The sequence below is a fragment of the Petaurus breviceps genome, unplaced genomic scaffold, assembly GCF_028583685.1.
Source record: "Petaurus breviceps papuanus isolate PSGF00001 unplaced genomic scaffold, PetGlider_PUasm1.0 490, whole genome shotgun sequence".
In the NCBI taxonomy this organism is placed as follows: domain Eukaryota; kingdom Metazoa; phylum Chordata; class Mammalia; order Diprotodontia; family Petauridae; genus Petaurus; species Petaurus breviceps.
The window spans coordinates 30,222,950-30,240,461 of NW_027186352.1; the positions used below are offsets into that span (position 1 = coordinate 30,222,950).

Below are 17,512 nucleotides of genomic sequence, written 5' to 3' on the forward strand. Positions count from 1 at the left end.
GGTTTAGTGACTTACTTCCTCCAAGTTTATACAACTAGTAAGTATCTGAAGTGAGGATCAGAGCCTGGGTTTTGCAATGAAAAGTTCAGGACTGTAGCCACTACCCCACACTACTCCTAAATGTAGGGATATAGAACCAAGGGGTCCTTTTATATGGCAAATTCTCTTACTTTGCCAACACAGTTGATGCATAACTATCAGGCTCAAGAAAGAAAATAAAAAGTAAAGATAACATGGTTATGCTCGACAGGGTTTCCTTAAGAATGTAAAGCCAAAACCAAGCTATCAACCCAGGAAGGCAGCCTGTTTCTCTATAAGAAACCATGGGATTTTTTACTTTTCTTCCTTTATTTTCGAAAAGGATTGGTGACATTATGGGGTGATTGTAATTTAAGTGAGCAGAGCTGCACAAAGTCACCAGCCTCACTCTCTCTTCCAGAGTCTTCTAAGTACAGTGGCCAGACAAAAATGAAGATGACCAGTGATAGCCCAGGATCTAGTAGATGACCTTTATATCTTTGACATTTCATCAAACTCCCTACTACCAAGCACCTGCTTCGACCTCCTTCATGACCACTGGAATAGATTGTTTTCATTCACCCATTCTACTAGAGGAAGTCTTTTTTTTAATTTTTTGGTCTTTATTAATTTGTTTGCTTTTAGTTTGCAAGATTCATTTCCGGGGTGGCTAGGTGGCACAGTGAGTAAGCCCCGGCCCAGAGTTAGGAGGACCTGAGTTCGGTTCCGGCCTCAGACACTTAACAACCACACACAAAAAAACTAGCTGTGTAACCTTGGGCAAGTTACTTAACCCCAATTGTCCTCCAAAAGGCAAAAAAAAAAAAAAAAAGATTCATTTCCACAATTCCTTGAGTTTCAAATTTTCTCTCCTTCCCCCCTAGAGGAAGTCTTGATTTGGGGTAGATAGCTCCCTAAATCACCCCTTGGGAACCCTCCACCTGGTTTAGCATGTCTGCCAAGATGGTTTTCCTGTGCTTTGGCCATTCTACAGCTTCTCGGAGCCATAAGTGAGAGTTGGATGAGAAGTGAACACCAAAGGTCGATGAGCTGGGCCCTCACACGAGAGGTGCTAGTCCTTCCTGAACACCCCATACACCTCCAAGAAACCATGGTACCAAGAGCTAGAACCTCCCACTCCCCCCATGGGTCTCTTCTTAGTGATTAGACCTTGAGCAAATCACATCTCTGAGACTCAGAGAGAGGACAGCTGTCTCTTCTCTGTGAAGCAAACTCTCATATTCACATACCTAGCCCTCATACCCGCTATGTTGCAGATAGTGTGCTCAGTCATGGAGACACAAAGACAAAAATGAAAGATCCTGCCCTCCAGGGTCTTAGATTCTATTGGATCCCATAGAGAGATTATTTTCTTCTTTTTTAAGCCCACCTACACTCCTAATTTTCTTATTTCTGGTGAGAGCAATACCATTGTTCCAGTCACCAACATTTACAGCCTTGGAGGTATCTTTCAATTATGACTCTTGTTCAACCTTCATATTCAATGATATCCCAAGTCTTATCTACCTCCATCACATATCTCACATCTGTCCTCCTCTCTCCACTCATCTAATCACCCTAGTTCATGTCATCATTATATTTCATACTGACTAATGTACTGGCCTTATAACCAGTCTCCTCATTTCCAATCTCGCTTCTTTTCAATCCACCCTCCAAACTTCTGCCAAACTGTGATTTCTAAAACCAAGCTCTGATTCAGCACCTGTCTTTATACTTAAGAAATTTCAAGAGAGCCCTATTGTCTTTAGGATAAAATGTAGTTTCTTGGTTTTGGCCTTTAAAATCCTTCACCATCTGGCTCCAAACATCTTTCCAGGTTCAGTATACATTCTTGTCCCAACTCCCTCATACTTTGTTTTAGCCAACCAGACATACATGCACTTCCTGGTACATGGCATCCCATTTTTCATTTTCATGACTTTATACAGACTATCTCCCATACCTAGAATTCACTCGCTCCTCACCTCTATGTCTTAAAATTCCTAACTCCCTTCAAGGTTGAGATTAAGCACAACCTCTGAAAAGTGACATGCTTGGGGGTAGATAGCATTACAGACAATTCTCCAGCTTAATAATGCAACTTCCTCCTGAAATGTCTTTGTGCATATTTACTTCCGTATATCCCTTCTCCCTCCTTTTTTGCAAAATGCAAGCTTCTTGAGGGCAGGGGCTATTTCCTTTTTTCTTTTTTCATTTTGTATCCTTGATACTCTGCATACTGCCTGACACAGCAGATAGGGATAGGCTAGAGATGATTTCATGGACATTGGTCTTTCCCATTTGAGGAGCTCCCTTTACAAATGCAAACTGGCACCTTCTCTGTGATTTAGGTGCTTAAGGTTTAATTGTTGAGTCTAGAAGATGATGATAGAATTAACTTATCTATCAAAAATGCTGATTGAGGTATTGAATTCCCACCAAATGCTAAGTATATAGATGATAATTTAGGCTCACACAGAGTCTGCTTCTTATTTAAAATGGTACCAGATCAAACTAATAATTCTATTTGATACAATACATTAACAAAAACCATTTAACAACCTACTATATGAATACCACTACAAGGTCTTTACCCCAAAGAGATGAAAGAAAAAGAAAAAGGATATAAATGTATAAAAATATTTACAGCAGCTCTTTTTGTAGTGGCAAAAATTTGAAAATAGAGGGGCAGAGGGGATGCCTATCAATTAGGCATGGCTTGAAGAACTGGTGTTATATGGGTGTGATGGAAAACTATTGTACTGTAAGAAATGACAAGGGAAATAGTTTCAGAAAAATCTGGGAAAATCGATATGAATCCATACAGAATGAAGCAAACAGAACTAGGAGATCATTGCATACAATAACAGCAAACTTCTAACCATGATCAAACAGAAAAGATCTACCTACTCTGATGGATACAATGAACCAAGACAATTCCAAAAGATGCATGATGAAAAAGTATATCCACGTCCAAAAAGAATTGATGAACTCTGGGTAAAAATAGAAAGATGATTATTTTTTACTTTTTTCATTTCTTCCTTTTTTTGAACCACACATAAGTGTATAATTGATATTGTTATTGCTTGCCTGCTTAATGAATGGAGAGGGATTAAAGGGAGGCAAAGAGTTTGGAGATCAAGATTTTTTTAAAAAGTGTTAAAAATAAATAAATTACATATATACATATATACACACAAATGTGTGTGTGCATAACCTGCTCTATGCAAGTCTCTGTGGTGCTGTGGTAATATGGATATCAAAAACAAAATGAACAAACAAAAAAGAACCAAAAAATAAGAGTCCCTGTCCTCTTGGAGTTTACATTCTACTGAGTTATCAAAGCTTCCAAGGCAGAACAAAATGATATCTATTATTCATTGCCTTGAAATTCACATCAAGGGGCGGCCAGGTGGCTCAGCGAGTTAGAGCACTGGCTCCAGTGTCGGGATGACCTGGATCAAATCCAGGCTCACATACTCAGCACCACACCCAGAAATAACTGGCCGTGTAACCTTGCTCAAGTTACTTAACCCCGATTGCTTTAAAAAAAAAAAAAAGAAATTCACATCAATCAAGGAATACCTACTAAAAGTCAGGCACTGTGCTAGGTCTCAAAGATGGAAAGAAAATAGGACCTCAAGGATCTTATATACTATCAAGGCAATCAGTGTGCAGACATCTAAGAAGACACAAACTACACGCAATATAAATTCAAGAAAACTGGACAATTGGTTCATTCCCAATGACAAAATTGTTTGCAATCAAGTATTTAATCTTTGGCAGTCTGTAATAGTTAAGAACTAGAGATTCCAGAGGTCTCCCTGATAACCAGTGGTGCCTTGCTCACTTTGTAAATTTCTACATTGACTTGGAAAACAATGACACGTTTCATTAACTTTATATTAAATTTAGAAAAAAATGTGGACAGCACATTTTGGGTACAGCACAGAGTAATAGAAAGATCCCTGTACTAAAACATATTTATGCAAGAAGTCCAAATCGACAGGAACTGTGAGATCATGGCCTGTGTGAGACCCTTTACACACCCTGCCCCTGCTAAAATTCCCTACATTCCAAGAGGGCAATGCTAGCCTTCCAGTTTACCAGATTCAGAAAAGTTGGCATCATCTTTGACTCCTCCCATTCTCTCAACCACCGTATCTAATCATTTCCTAGGTCTTGTCAATACTTCTTCCATGATGTCTCTCAGGTCCATCCCTTCCTCCTCAGTTATTTGAACCTCATCTTTTCTAGGCCCTTATCACTTTTCTGGTTTATTTTAACAGTCTCTTCAAAGGACTCTCAAGTTCTAGCTTGTCCCTTCTCCAGTGTATCTGCCTCCTAATTGGAAAAATAAAAGTACTAGAGAACAAATCTAACCATGCCACTTGAATATTCAAGAAACTTCAATGGTCCCCTATTACCATTTCAATAAAATATGAAATCCTCAGCTTGTCATTTAAAGCCTTAGATAATCTAGTTCTACCTTTTCTTCTTAGGCTTCCTGCCTGTCATAACTCTTCTTACACTTTGCTAGGGGCAGCTAGATAATAGAGAGGCTGAGTGAGGCTCAGGAACATCAGAGTTCAAACCAAATCTCCAGTACTTATCAGATGTGTGACCCTGGAAAAGTCACTTAAAAGCTGACTGCTGCTGTTTTCTCATCTGGAAAATGGGCATAACACCTGTTTCCCTGGATTGTTGTGAAGATAAAGTGAAATAATAATTGTAAAAGGGGTTTTGCAAACTTTAAAATTCTATATAAATACTAGTTGCTGTTATTCCAGAGAAACTGTCCAACATACTTTTCCCAAGAACTTAGTAGACTACCACCTACAACTATCCCTCTGCAGAGATCATTTTTCATGCCTAGAAAATACATTCTACCAATCTCAACTTCTTAGAATATTTAGATACTTATAAGTTCATCTGCTCTCTCAAAAAAGAAGCTTCTCTCTCTGTCTCTGTTTCTCTCTCACTCTCTCTCTGTCTCTCTCTCTCTCTCTCTTTCTCTATCACACACACACACACACACACACACTTGTTAGTTCAGATATCTGTACTTCTTCCCCTTCAAATTATGATGTCCAGCATTGAGTATAGTGCTTGGTACATAGTAGGCAGTTAATAAATATTGATTATTGATATAGGTTATATATATAGGTATAGTTGATTATTGATATAGATAAATAACATTGATATGCTATATCCATAGGTGTTCTGTCAGATGTTAACAAGTTCTGGGGGGGGATGTATATGTGATGCACTTTTAAGCTTAATTTGAGTTATTAACATTGTCTCCATCACTTAAATCTACACCATTTTCAAGACTATAAATGAAGTCATTATTTGTAGCATTTGTTGATTTCTGAGTAAATGCTTATACCGAGAATTCAACAATCAATTCTCTGAGCTGGTATAAGATGGTTCCAGCATCTTTCTGATTAGATGTTTTAGAATGTAGAATGTAAGATCTCTCTGAACAGAAGCTGTTGTTGTTTTTTTTTCACTTTTTTTCTCCACTGCCAAACATAGAACCCTGTAATCAATCAGTCAATACACATACCTTTTGCACTTAATATAAGCCAAGGACTGAACTAAATGTTAGGGATACCAAGAAAGTAAAGTGAAGAGGAGGGATAGCCCCTTCCCTCTAAAAGCTTGCTTTTCAATAATGAAGCCTATAAAGTATAGATGGGTGATCTTAGGAAAGTCCCCAAATGCTTACATCTAGGAGGCACTCAGTGACAGATTTTCAGATGGCATTGACTGGCAGAAGACACTTGCAAACTGGACATAACTATACTGAAATCATTGAAGAGTTCTCAGGTAGAAGAAATTAAGACTCTGAGATTTCACTAAATCAAAATGAATATAATCAGAGACTCTCAGAAGTAGAAAGAACCCAGAAGGCCTTTAGTCTAACCTGAACCTGGCCATGACTCCCTTCAATGATATCGCTGATGAGTGGTTAGTCAGCTTTAACTTAAAGAAGCCTTGCCATTTGTAGGGAAGACAATTACTGATTTAGTCCAATGGCCTTACTCTTTCTGCTCCTGGGATACTCTGCATTGCTACTGCTATTTCTATGAGAGTCTCATTTAGTGCAATCTCCCTTCAGGGCACTTAATGGGACCTGCATGAACTGAATGAATTGATGCAGTTTCTTAAAGCTTCTCATTTAGTGCCACAGAGTCCCTAAAGCCCCAGAAGGATGGGGCTCATTATGTGATCTTGTGTGGACCCCATGAGTAATCTACACTGTTCAGTGGAGCAGACAGAACTCTATGTTTGGACTCTTGTTTTCATGATTGTTTAAAGGTCTGACACATGGGTAGCATGGCACCATGGACAGAAGCCAGTCTTGCTATGAGGAAGACCTGGGTTCACATCCTGCCTCTGATAGATACATCCTGGCTCTGGGACTCTGGCTAACCTCTCAGTGCCGCAGGGAACTCTCTAAGACTGAAAACAGCAAAGACAGTGTCAGTCTTCAGGCAGATTAGATTTCCTCAAGCTCCTAGGTAGGTTGAAGGATGACTAGTTAGACTAGATCAGGAGTTCTTAATCCAAGACCTGTGAAATGATTCATTACTTTAAAAAATAATTTGATGTTATGTTTATTTCCTTGGTTTCTTTTGTAATCTTATGTATTTTGTTTTACACATTTAAAAACATGATATGGAAAAGGGGTCTATGGATTCCCTCAGATTGCCAAGGGTAATTGGAGATACAAACCAAAAAAGGATAAAAATTTCTAAAGTAGATAATCCCTAAAGTTCCTCCCAGAGCTACATCTAGGATGTTAAAATTTTGCTGGATCACTTGATGGATCCAATCCAGCCCCTGAAAACCTCGACTCAAAAATAATCAGGAAAATAAAAAGTGACCACTTTTTTTTGGCCAAGTCGACCACCCCCATCCCTGACCCCTCTTGAGACACCTAGGGCCATCCCTCATTTCCCAGCAGAGAGCTTGCTCATTTGCAAGATAAAAGAGGTCCCTGTTTCTGCACATGCCCATAATAGACTTCACCACTGGAGGCAGCTTTACATAAGACTGGATTCTCAGGGACCAGAGCAACAGTCAGTCGGGGGAGCTTTCAGCATGCCAGGCTGCAGAAGGGAGCTGAGCTCCTGCACGGTGGCGGACACGCAGCGGCAGCAGCCAGAGGGAATGCTACTGCCTTCTGTGCTCCCGGGAAACAGCAGCTCCGCAGCCCAGCCCAGAGCTGCCTAAGAGAAGTAACTGCTGGGCTATGGAATACAGATGTGGTCGCTCAGCTAGGAGAAGCTGGCCCAGAGGAAGACAGCATGTTCTGCTCTAAGGAGAAACTATAGAAGCCAGTTGTGGTTAAGGGGAGGTCTGGGTGGGTGTTTTTTTTCCCCCTTTCGTTCTATCTCCCTCCTCCTCAAAGTGTAAAAATGCAAAAACGTAACATTCATGAAGATCCCATTACCTAGGAGGAATCTCGACTTCAGCAGCAGATGCCCACTTGGCATTTATTTGTTCTTGGAGGGTTTTGCCTGGCAGGCAAAGAATAATGTGCCCAAATTGGTCCATCTCCCAAGGGGTCCAATTTTTCTTCCTGGGTGTCAGCGAGCCCTGACTCACGACAGTGCAGCTGACAGGGGCTGTCATGCCAGAGGTACCCTAAGCCAAAGCCAAGGACCTAAGGAAGACCTGTGAACAACACAAAGGATGGGTATGTTCTGTCTTTTTTTTTCTTTAAAAAATGTGGAAATATATGTATGTAGATACATTTATGTAGCCTGTACATAAATTCTGGCTTAATTGTCATAGAGACTGTCTTGCCTTGTATGACTGTAGAGTCAATTGCCTGCCAGAGAAATGCCTTTTAACTCTTTTTAAACCATGTGAAAAGATGATTTTCTTTAAATGGCAGAGAGGATATTAGCTGGTAAATTGGGTGATCCTGATTTGGAATTAAAAAAAAAATCCTTGAATGTTTTTTTTTTTTTTTTCCTTTTCTTGATTGAAAAAAAAAATACATGAATTCTTTTTTTGGGGGGATAACTTTTCTAAGTTGTTTTTATTTCCAGGTTTCAATGTAATTAGGCTACTGAGCGGATCAGCTGTAGCCCTGGTAATAGCCCCCACTGTGTTACTGACAATGCTCTCTTCTGCTGAACGAGGATGCCCTAAGGGCTGTAGGTGTGAAGGCAAAATGGTATATTGTGAATCTCAGAAATTACAGGAGATACCCTCAAGTATATCTGCTGGCTGTTTAGGTCTATCCCTCCGCTATAACAGCCTTCAGAAACTTAAATATAACCAGTTCAAAGGTCTCAACCAGCTCACCTGGCTGTACCTAGACCACAACCATATCAGCAATATAGACGAGAATGCTTTTAATGGCATACGCAGACTGAAAGAGTTGATTCTGAGTTCCAATCGCATCTCCTATTTTCTTAACAATACCTTCAGACCTGTGACCAATTTACGGAACTTGGACCTGTCCTATAACCAGCTGCAGTCTCTGGGATCAGAACAATTCCGGGGCTTGCGGAAGCTGCTGAGTTTACATTTGCGGTCCAACTCGCTCAGAACCATCCCTGTGAGGATATTCCAAGACTGTCGCAACCTGGAACTCTTGGACCTGGGCTACAACAGGATCCGAAGCCTGGCTAGGAACGTCTTTGCAGGCATGATTCGCCTGAAAGAACTTCACCTAGAGCATAATCAGTTTTCCAAGCTCAACTTGGCACTGTTCCCTAGGCTGGTCAGCCTGCAGAACCTGTACTTACAATGGAATAAAATCAGTGTCATAGGGCAGACCATGTCCTGGACCTGGAGCTCGTTGCAAAGGCTGGATTTGTCAGGGAATGAAATCGAAGCCTTCAGTGGACCCAGCGTTTTCCAGTGTGTCCCCAATTTGCAACGCCTCAACCTGGATTCTAATAAGTTGACATTTATTGGGCAAGAGATTTTAGATTCGTGGATATCCCTCAATGACATTAGCCTGGCCGGGAATATATGGGAATGCAGCAGGAATATTTGCTCCCTGGTCAACTGGCTGAAAAGTTTCAAAGGGCTGAGGGAAAATACCATCATCTGTGCCAGCCCCAAAGAGTTACAAGGGGTGAATGTGATTGATGCCGTGAAAAATTATAGCATCTGTGGCAAAAGTACCACAGAGAGGTTCGAGCTGGCCAGGGCTCTGCCCAAACCCACCTTCAAACCCAAGTTGCCCAGGCCCAAGCATGAGAGCAAGCCCCCTGTCCCCCCTACGGTGGGGGCCACTGAACCAGGCCCAGAGACCGACCCAGAGGACACGGAACACATCTCTTTCCACAAGATCATCGCCGGCAGCGTGGCCCTGTTCCTGTCCGTCCTCGTCATTCTGCTGGTAATCTATGTGTCCTGGAAGCGGTACCCCGCCAGCATGAAGCAGCTGCAGCAGCGTTCGCTCATGCGAAGGCACAGGAAAAAGAAAAGGCAGTCCCTCAAACAGATGACCCCCAGCACGCAGGAATTCTATGTTGATTACAAGCCCACCAACACAGAGACCAGTGAGATGCTGCTGAATGGGACAGGACCCTGCACATATAGCAAGTCGGGCTCCAGGGAGTGTGAGGTATGAATCCCTTGTCCTAAGAGAGCTGGCAAATAGTGTGGCTGTCTCGAACTACGTTGACTATGAAGGGAAACGTGTGGGGGCTGGCGAGTGGGTGTGTGTTTCTTGTTAGTTTCTTTCTCCTCCCTAACCTTCCCCCCTCCCCAGCTCTTTGTCAATTTCAACTTAACCCCGATACCGTTTTTTTTTCTCCTTTTTTCCCCACAAAGTCAACTCATTGCAATTTAAACACCACAATCTATGAGGAGTCTGAGCCCCCAGCTTTAGGAGAATCCCTATTGTACAAGAACCTTCATTGATTTCATTAAAGTCTCCCTTGTTTTAAGATAAAACTTCTTTCATCAGTAATCCCTACATCTGCAGTCACGCTGCTCCCTTCAGGCCAGACCTGCATACAGTTGAGGGTGGGAGGAGATGCTTTGCAATTCACCAAACATATCTAGGGGACTGGGGAGGAATTCTGGTATCCAAAGGCTCGGTTCATTTGGGAAAGATAGCTATTGCAGAAAAATGGCAATAAAAGCCTCATAAACAGAGCTGAGTTTAAAAAAAATCAAAATAATTGCAAAGACCAATCAAAAGATGGTGCTGAATTGAAGCAATATCCTAGTCCCTTTCAGGAGTTGTGACTGGGAGAGAAGGAAAGGGTTAAAAATGCAACTATGGAATTGCAAAATGGAGTGTGAAGAGTGCAAATGCAAAGTTTCAGAGTGGTGGTCTCTCTATTGAAACCCATGCAAGTGAATTCCTACTGATGTTTTTCCCCAATGTTGATTTCTTTGGACATTCAAATGGCACTGCAGAAAACCCATCAAAGGTCAGATATGGAGAGACAGAATGCCCTTCCTGCTCCATGGAAAGATTTTGAAAAGTAAGGTTGAGGAAGGGAAAGAGAGCTTGTAAAGACTTCTGGTACATGTTGGGGGGAGGGGTGCTGTGTGGTGTTTCTTTTTTCTTTTCTTTTTCTTCTTTACTTTCCATTTTTTTCATAGACCTCATAGTAAGTGAAAGCAGCAAAGCTTAGGAGCTTAGTCTGGGTTCTCTGTTTGGGGCTTCTTCAGGCTGTCCTGTTTCTGAGCTATGCACACCGCTCTGATGGCTAACTGAGGCTTCATTCAGAGGCTGGAGAGGAATCTTTCCAAGACCCACATCCTACCAGCCACAGGCTTTGTAGGGAGTGAGGGGGGGGAGACCATTTGGGGAAATTCCTTAGGAAATGAACAAAATGACTTTTAAAAAGAAAGAAAGAAAGAAGGAAAGAAAAGATTTTTTTAAATTCCACCATAGTTTCCATTTGTTTCTGTACTGCAGATGTTTAGGGAGATTCAGGGATATCCTTGGGTAATGTGAAATCTTCCATCAACATGGTTCTGGCCAAAAGCTGATGGCACCCTGCCAGCTGCATGCCCATGCTTTCTTATGCCACTGGCAAAAGTTTATTGACTGCAGCACCCAATATCCCAACCTCTATATTTAAACAATTTATCAATGTTCAGATGAGCTATTCCTTTAAATCTGGGGGGGGTGACTGTGGAGCTTGGGGGGGGGTGAGGGGTGGGTCATTTTTCTTTTCCATCCCCCAGACCCAACAGCTCTTTTACAGAAGCTTTATTCAGGGATGGCAACAGCTCGGCTGTTGGATTTAAATTGGCTTGCTGATCCACACGTCCACGCATCTTCAACCATGTCACTGTGTCTCTAAAACAGGACCACTGCAGCAAAGATGGGAAAGCAAATGGGGGCTGGGGTGTTGTTGGGGATTTTTTCCCTCTTTAAAAAAATAGAGCTGTGTTTCCCCGGAATTTTAATATTTTGCTTTCCTCTACTTGGGAGGAAAGGAATGCAATGCTGCATGGAATGCAAATTGCAATGCAAGTAGACCTTGGAAATCATACATTAATTAGCAATAAAAAAGCATTAAAATCATTTCCCAGTTCTTTTTCTCCATAAAACTTTGTTTTGGTTTAGAGGCCAACACAGATGCCCAAGTCAGAGGGGATGGCTCATTACTGCGATGTATTTAACTGTGTCATACTGCTTTTATCCATTGGTTTGTGGCAAAGCATCAGAAATTCCTAGATGAGGAATCATGCAGGTTGCTTATACACTGTGCGGGAAGGAAAAAAAAAAAAACTGGATAGTGGAAGCTTCTGTGATGTAGGGGACCAAGTTGTAATTTTGCAGTTTTTCATGGAATGTCAGTAAAATTTAACCCATCCTAGGCAGGAAGGTTCTTAGGTCAATGTGGCTTGTGTGTGCACTAATGGTGATTGTATTCATTAAAGGCGGTGTTCCAAGTGAAAAAAGGACATTTCTAGTGGGTGATTTCACCTGTGCCTCTCATGTGATGGACACTAACTAACTCCCTTAGGCAAAGTATGGATGACAATACTATTGTTATCTTTCACTGACTTTTGCTGTTTTTACTCTTTTCCCCCTTCAATCTTCCCAGTGCTCCCTACATGTGTTAGATATAGATACGGACATAGATAGATAGAGAGAGACAGAGAGAAACAGAGAGACAGAGAGAAACAGAGAGACAGAGAGATTTAAAACATTCACATTATGCTAAATAGTGTTCCCCAAAGAAAAGGTGGAATTGGGGTCCAAATGAATGATTAATATTTAGAAGATTAGCATTGAATTGCCCATTTTTTATGCTCAATGTTGACCATAAATGAAATACCAGACAGGAACCAAGCTAAAGGCTCTAGGCAAGAAAATCCATGTTGACTCAGGGATAATTATGGTCTTTAATCTAGTTGTGTGGGTGCCAAGAACATTATAACAACCTTATTGCCTATACAATGAGAGAACAGTAGCAACCAGATCTCCCAAATATTTTCTCATAGAGAGAGCAGGCACTTGGTATCCTAGGGCCATGCTTTGACAAAATGGGGAATTCGTGTAGTATATGGGAACTGAGCACACTGCATGCCTGTGTTACCTTGTCTCTTTTTTTTTTATTTGGGGAGGAAACAACTCTAGTGGGAATAATAAAAATATCATCATCAACTAGGAATCTGAAATAAGAGTTCGAATCATCCCACAGTTACTAACTAGCTATGGGGCTCTGAGCAAATAATTTTCCCTCTTCCGAGTTTCCCTACAGTTTTCTCATCTGTAAAATGTGCATGGAAATATCATCTGTCTAACAAAAAACCTGCAAAGATCAAATGACTCACTCTAGTAGGTAAACTGTTTCACAAACCTTGAAGGGATAGGTATGTGTGAAGGTGAACAGGAAATAGGAAAATATTGTTATTAATTATATGTGGATGAAATGATGACGATGATAGAATCTTGTTTTTATATATTACTCTATTCTTTGGGAGTCACTTTACTTACTTTGTCTCATTGAATCCTTAGGATAATCTTGTGAGGTATTGTGTGATTTTACAGGGGAGGAAATTGAGGCTCATAGAAGGAAAACTACCAAGAGTCATACATGGTTAGTGTATGTAGGAAGATTCGAATCCAGATCCCAGGATCACAAGATCACATATTAAGAGTTCCAAAAGACTTCAGTGATTATCTAGTTAAATTCCTCTATTTTACAGAGGAGGTAATTGAGACCTAAAGAGTTTAAGTGACTTGCAGAAGTTACAACACAGGTAGCTAGTGTCAGAGAGATTTGTAGCCAAAATTCTGTCATTCTCAAATCTGAGGCACCATCAGCTCCACCATATTCTGCTTGATGCCAGCAGATCTTCTTTGTATCTCAGAGAAGACCCCACCCCCACCCCAACCTCATGACTCTGCCAAAGTCCACCAGTGGTAGGGGAGAGATTCTCATGACAGTTAATGATAACTATTATTAGCATTATTTTTAATTTATTCCCTTGAAGTCTCTGATGCCAGCCAGCCATACCTAAACCTTGTAAATTCCTTGGAGGCTGGATAGGATGACAATAAGATCATCTAGTCTCTGGACGTATTTCATGGGGAGAGAGCAATGCAACATTCACAACATCATGCAAAGGTGATAGCAGTTATACAATCTCCTCCACTGATCTCTGGAGAAGGGTCATGCCAGCAACTCCCAGCCAGACCTTTGATTATTCCTGGTCCAGGCTCATGAGTCATGGGCTTGATCTGCTCTCCAGAAATGTAGCTTGATGTACTTCCCTCATCTGTTTCTCAACTTAGCATTAGGGACCAAATCCTTAATGCTACAGTTTTCTAACTAACACACACATACACATCCCAGAAAAGTCTGCCTTTTAAAAATGAGTTTTCTGTTTTCCCAAGATGTTGACATTGGATCTTTGTAGAGTTTAAAACATTTCCCCCCTTAATGTTCTTTTTGGTGAATCCACTCCCCAGTAGAATTGCCCAGCTGGACTTCTGTGGAATAACACTGCCACCTTGTGGTTGATTCTGTCAATCACAGCTATTTATCTCCAATTTAAGCATTTTAGCTTATTATCCTGCCTCCTGCACAGTAGTGTGTTTATTTATATTGTAAGTCATTCCAAAGATGTAGCATCTTTGAATCCCATTTTGCTGCCTTTCACCAGGGTGCATAATTGTAATGGAATCTTCTTTTCAAGGTCCCTTCTGTCTAGTGGCTTGTATACTGTAATCAAATGTAGTGCTGGGAGGAGGGGGATTCAGAGAGTCGCAGGAGTAGTTACCAAGAACTCGAAATCAGCACTGAGAATTCAGTGTAGGAAATCATTCTGGATAATGAAGGCCCAAGAGAAACCTCTTCAATTATTTAGACACGTAAATGTGGGCCAAAGATTCTGACATGTTTCCACTGAACTTTCCAATGTCTCCATTCTAGAGGATTCTGAAAGATGGCCTAAATTAAGTTTGCAAGAAATATGTTCCTGTCTTACCAGGGAAGGCTGGCAATGTGCTATTCAGAGGTGAGATAGATAGCAGGTCTATAGGTGCTGAGGAGGGGCTGCACACACCACCGCTCTGCCAATATGGTCATATTTGAGGAGTTTGGCACTTTTCCACCTTGTATTCACCTTTCTGTTCATTCAGTCAGGCCTTCCAGCAATGAAATGCTCTGGCCTGATGATTCACAGATGATGACACCTTGCTTTCTTCCCTAGTAATGCTAATGCACACAGCTGTCTTCTTAGATGAAGTAGGGGATTTCCATGGATTAGCAAGAAAACCATCCCTTCCTCCAAATTCTGCTTTGCTCTCACCCGATCTGGTATTTACAGGAAGGAGAATGTGAAAGAGTTTATTTAGAGCAGGAGTTCTTAACCTTTTTGTAGGCTGGACCTCTTCGGCAGTCTAGTGAAAACAATGGATTCTTTCTCAGAATAATGTTTTTAAATGAGGAAAATCAAATACATTAGATTACAAAGTAAATCTAAGATTACTCAATACCCATGTGTATATATGGACATGTGTGTATGTGTATATCTATATATACATATATATTTCCCCACTCAAGTTCACTGACTATAGATAGATATAGATAAACACACACATGCATATGTATATATGTGTATATGTAATATACATATGTACGTGTATATCTACACACACATATATCTTTCCCCACCCAAGTTTACTGACCTCTCCTCCATATACATATATGTGTGTATATGCATACATATACAATCATGTGTGTAGATGTACAATGTATGTTGTGTTTGTGTATCCATGGACCCATGGATGACATAGTATGAATTCTTGACTTAAGAGTACAGATTAAGCCAATCATGGAAATTAACACTAGCCCTGGTCTCGAGCACCTTAGAGAAATCCAGCTTGGCCAAATTCAGTTCTGGCCGTGAGACCAATGGCCAGTAATGTCCAATATAATCTCACCCACTGCTCCTCTTTCACCAGATTTGCAACATCATCCTTACACATAGCCTGACGAGGTGATATAATGTAGGTGGAATAAAGCACTGGCCTTGGAGTCAGGAAAAGCTGGGCTCAAAGCCAGCTTCCGACACTTAGTAGGTCATGTGATCATGGGCAAATCCCATCACTTCTCTGTTTCTTCATTTTTTTTTTTTTGGTCTGTAAAATGGAGCTAATTATACTTGCAGTAGCTATCACGTATATTACGTGGCTAAAATGAGATACTATGTATTGAGCACTTTGCAGGTTTTAAAGTACTGTAGAGAAGTCAGTTGTGATTGTTGCCATTGTTTTTGCTGTTACTATTATTCATTTTCTTTATATTTAAAGGAGTTTAGATGGAAAGAGTCCGAGACAAATCACTAACCTACTGTTGGTCTGTTATCATAGGCATCATCACCATTACCATTATCAGTTATTAAGCATTTTAAGCCCCTACTATATTCCAGGCACTATACCAAGCACATGCTATTCCTGCTGCTATTATTACTACAAAAACTACTCATATTATTATACAGACATTCCAAGCAGGTTCTTCTTCCCGTTTCCTGTTTGATAATAAGAACAGACAAGGCCGGGAAGACAAAGAGAATGACAGATAGCTCTGATGAAGATAAGCAACACATTGAAAACCAAATAGAATTCGTTCTGGCCAAATGGTTTCTGAAAACCCCTTTGCAAAACTAAATTCTTAGACCAACTTAATGCATATGAAGGAGTGATTGTTTCTCTGCCCTCAACAGGTCATGTAAGAACCATACTGGGAATTCACAGGACAGAAATGTCTATGAGTTTTCAAGTTTTAGACCCCCAAATCTGGCAGCACAAGGAGTGAATGAAAATGTTAGTATGAAATCAATTATGTGTGTGTCTATGTGTGTCTGTGTGTGTGTGTCTGTGTACATGTGCCTTTCAATTCAGATCTGAAAATAATTTGATTTCAGTTCTATTTGGGAGGAGGGGAAGTGAACAGACTTGTTCAAAAGAATATAAGCTTCTTGAAGGTAAGGATTATTGTGCTTTAGCTTTGAATCCACAGTTCCCAGTCCATGGTAAAAGCTTGAAAGGTGGATTTTTTAGCTTTGTGTTTTTATTGTACCTGTGACTTCATCTTTACAGAGAACTCCTAATGAGGGTATTTCTACCCTTGCAGATTGGCACCAGCTCTGTAATTTAAAGTCTTAGAGAACCAACTGGGACACCGAGAGAGTAAGCCACTAGTCCAGGGTCCCCTAGCTAACATGTGTCAGAGGCAGGACTTAAATCCAAAGATGCTCCCTATCTACTACCCCACCCTCCCTCTGACTTTTCATGAGCTGAATTGAGTCAAAATCTCATTCAGTACTCTCCTAGTCATGCTGGTGAGCAACTAGGTGGTACAATAGGTAGACTGCTGGACTTGGAGTTAGGACGCTTCCTCACACACTTACTAGCTATGTTACCTGGGAAAGTCGCTTAACCCTGCTTGCCTCAGTTTCCTCATCTGCAAAATTATCTAGAGAAGGAAATGGCAAACTACTTCAGCATCTTTGCCAAGAAAACCCCAAAAAGGGTCATGAAGAGTCATACTCAACTGAAAACAAGTAAACAACGACTAAAACCAAACAAAAACAAAAACAAACAAAAACAACTGGCATCAGACCAGTGATGTTAGCAGCCCCTCTATAACTTGAAATTGGCATATTTTTAAGGCAATAGTAGTAGTTGGTAGTTGCATATCTACCTGTGTTTATACCAAGTTCAAGTTATCAATTACTTCAATAAGTGAGACTTCAGAAGCTAGACATTTTTCCACTACTGTGTAACATAGGCATTTTTCAGAGGAACTATTTTCTAAAAGCCCACTATGTGGCAAGCACTGTTCTAGGCACAAAGGAGGCAAAGACAAAAAGAAAACAGTGTCTGCTGTCAAGGAGCTTGTATTCCACAAAACTCTAAAATACATTTTTTAAGCAATAAGAACTACATACAGCAGTCACAAAGAGGGTATCCCCAAAGGTGGCCTTCTAAAGCATAGCTGGGAAACCAGAGTTTGGCCACAGAGTCATGTAA

At 40.8% G+C, this 17,512-nt stretch overlaps 2 protein-coding genes across 5 annotated transcripts in view; one reads left to right on the plus strand and one right to left on the minus strand.

Annotated features, from left to right (window-relative positions):
* Positions 1–17,512, minus strand: part of CTNNA3 (catenin alpha 3) — a 2,053,326-nt gene that overhangs the window by 1,202,382 nt on the left and 833,432 nt on the right. The gene's annotated exons all lie outside the window — the stretch shown is intronic.
* Positions 7,017–17,512, plus strand: part of LRRTM3 (leucine rich repeat transmembrane neuronal 3) — a 242,504-nt gene continuing 232,008 nt past the window's right edge. Inside the window, exons 1-2 of one of the 2 annotated variants that reach the window (XM_069101884.1) lie at positions 7,017–7,726; positions 8,085–9,619. In XM_069101884.1, the coding sequence (XP_068957985.1) occupies positions 7,723–7,726; positions 8,085–9,619 (1,539 nt within the window). In that variant the 5' untranslated portion in view covers positions 7,017–7,722. The remainder of the gene's footprint in view (positions 7,727–8,084; positions 9,620–17,512) is intronic. The other variant, XM_069101883.1, reaches the window with a different exon arrangement.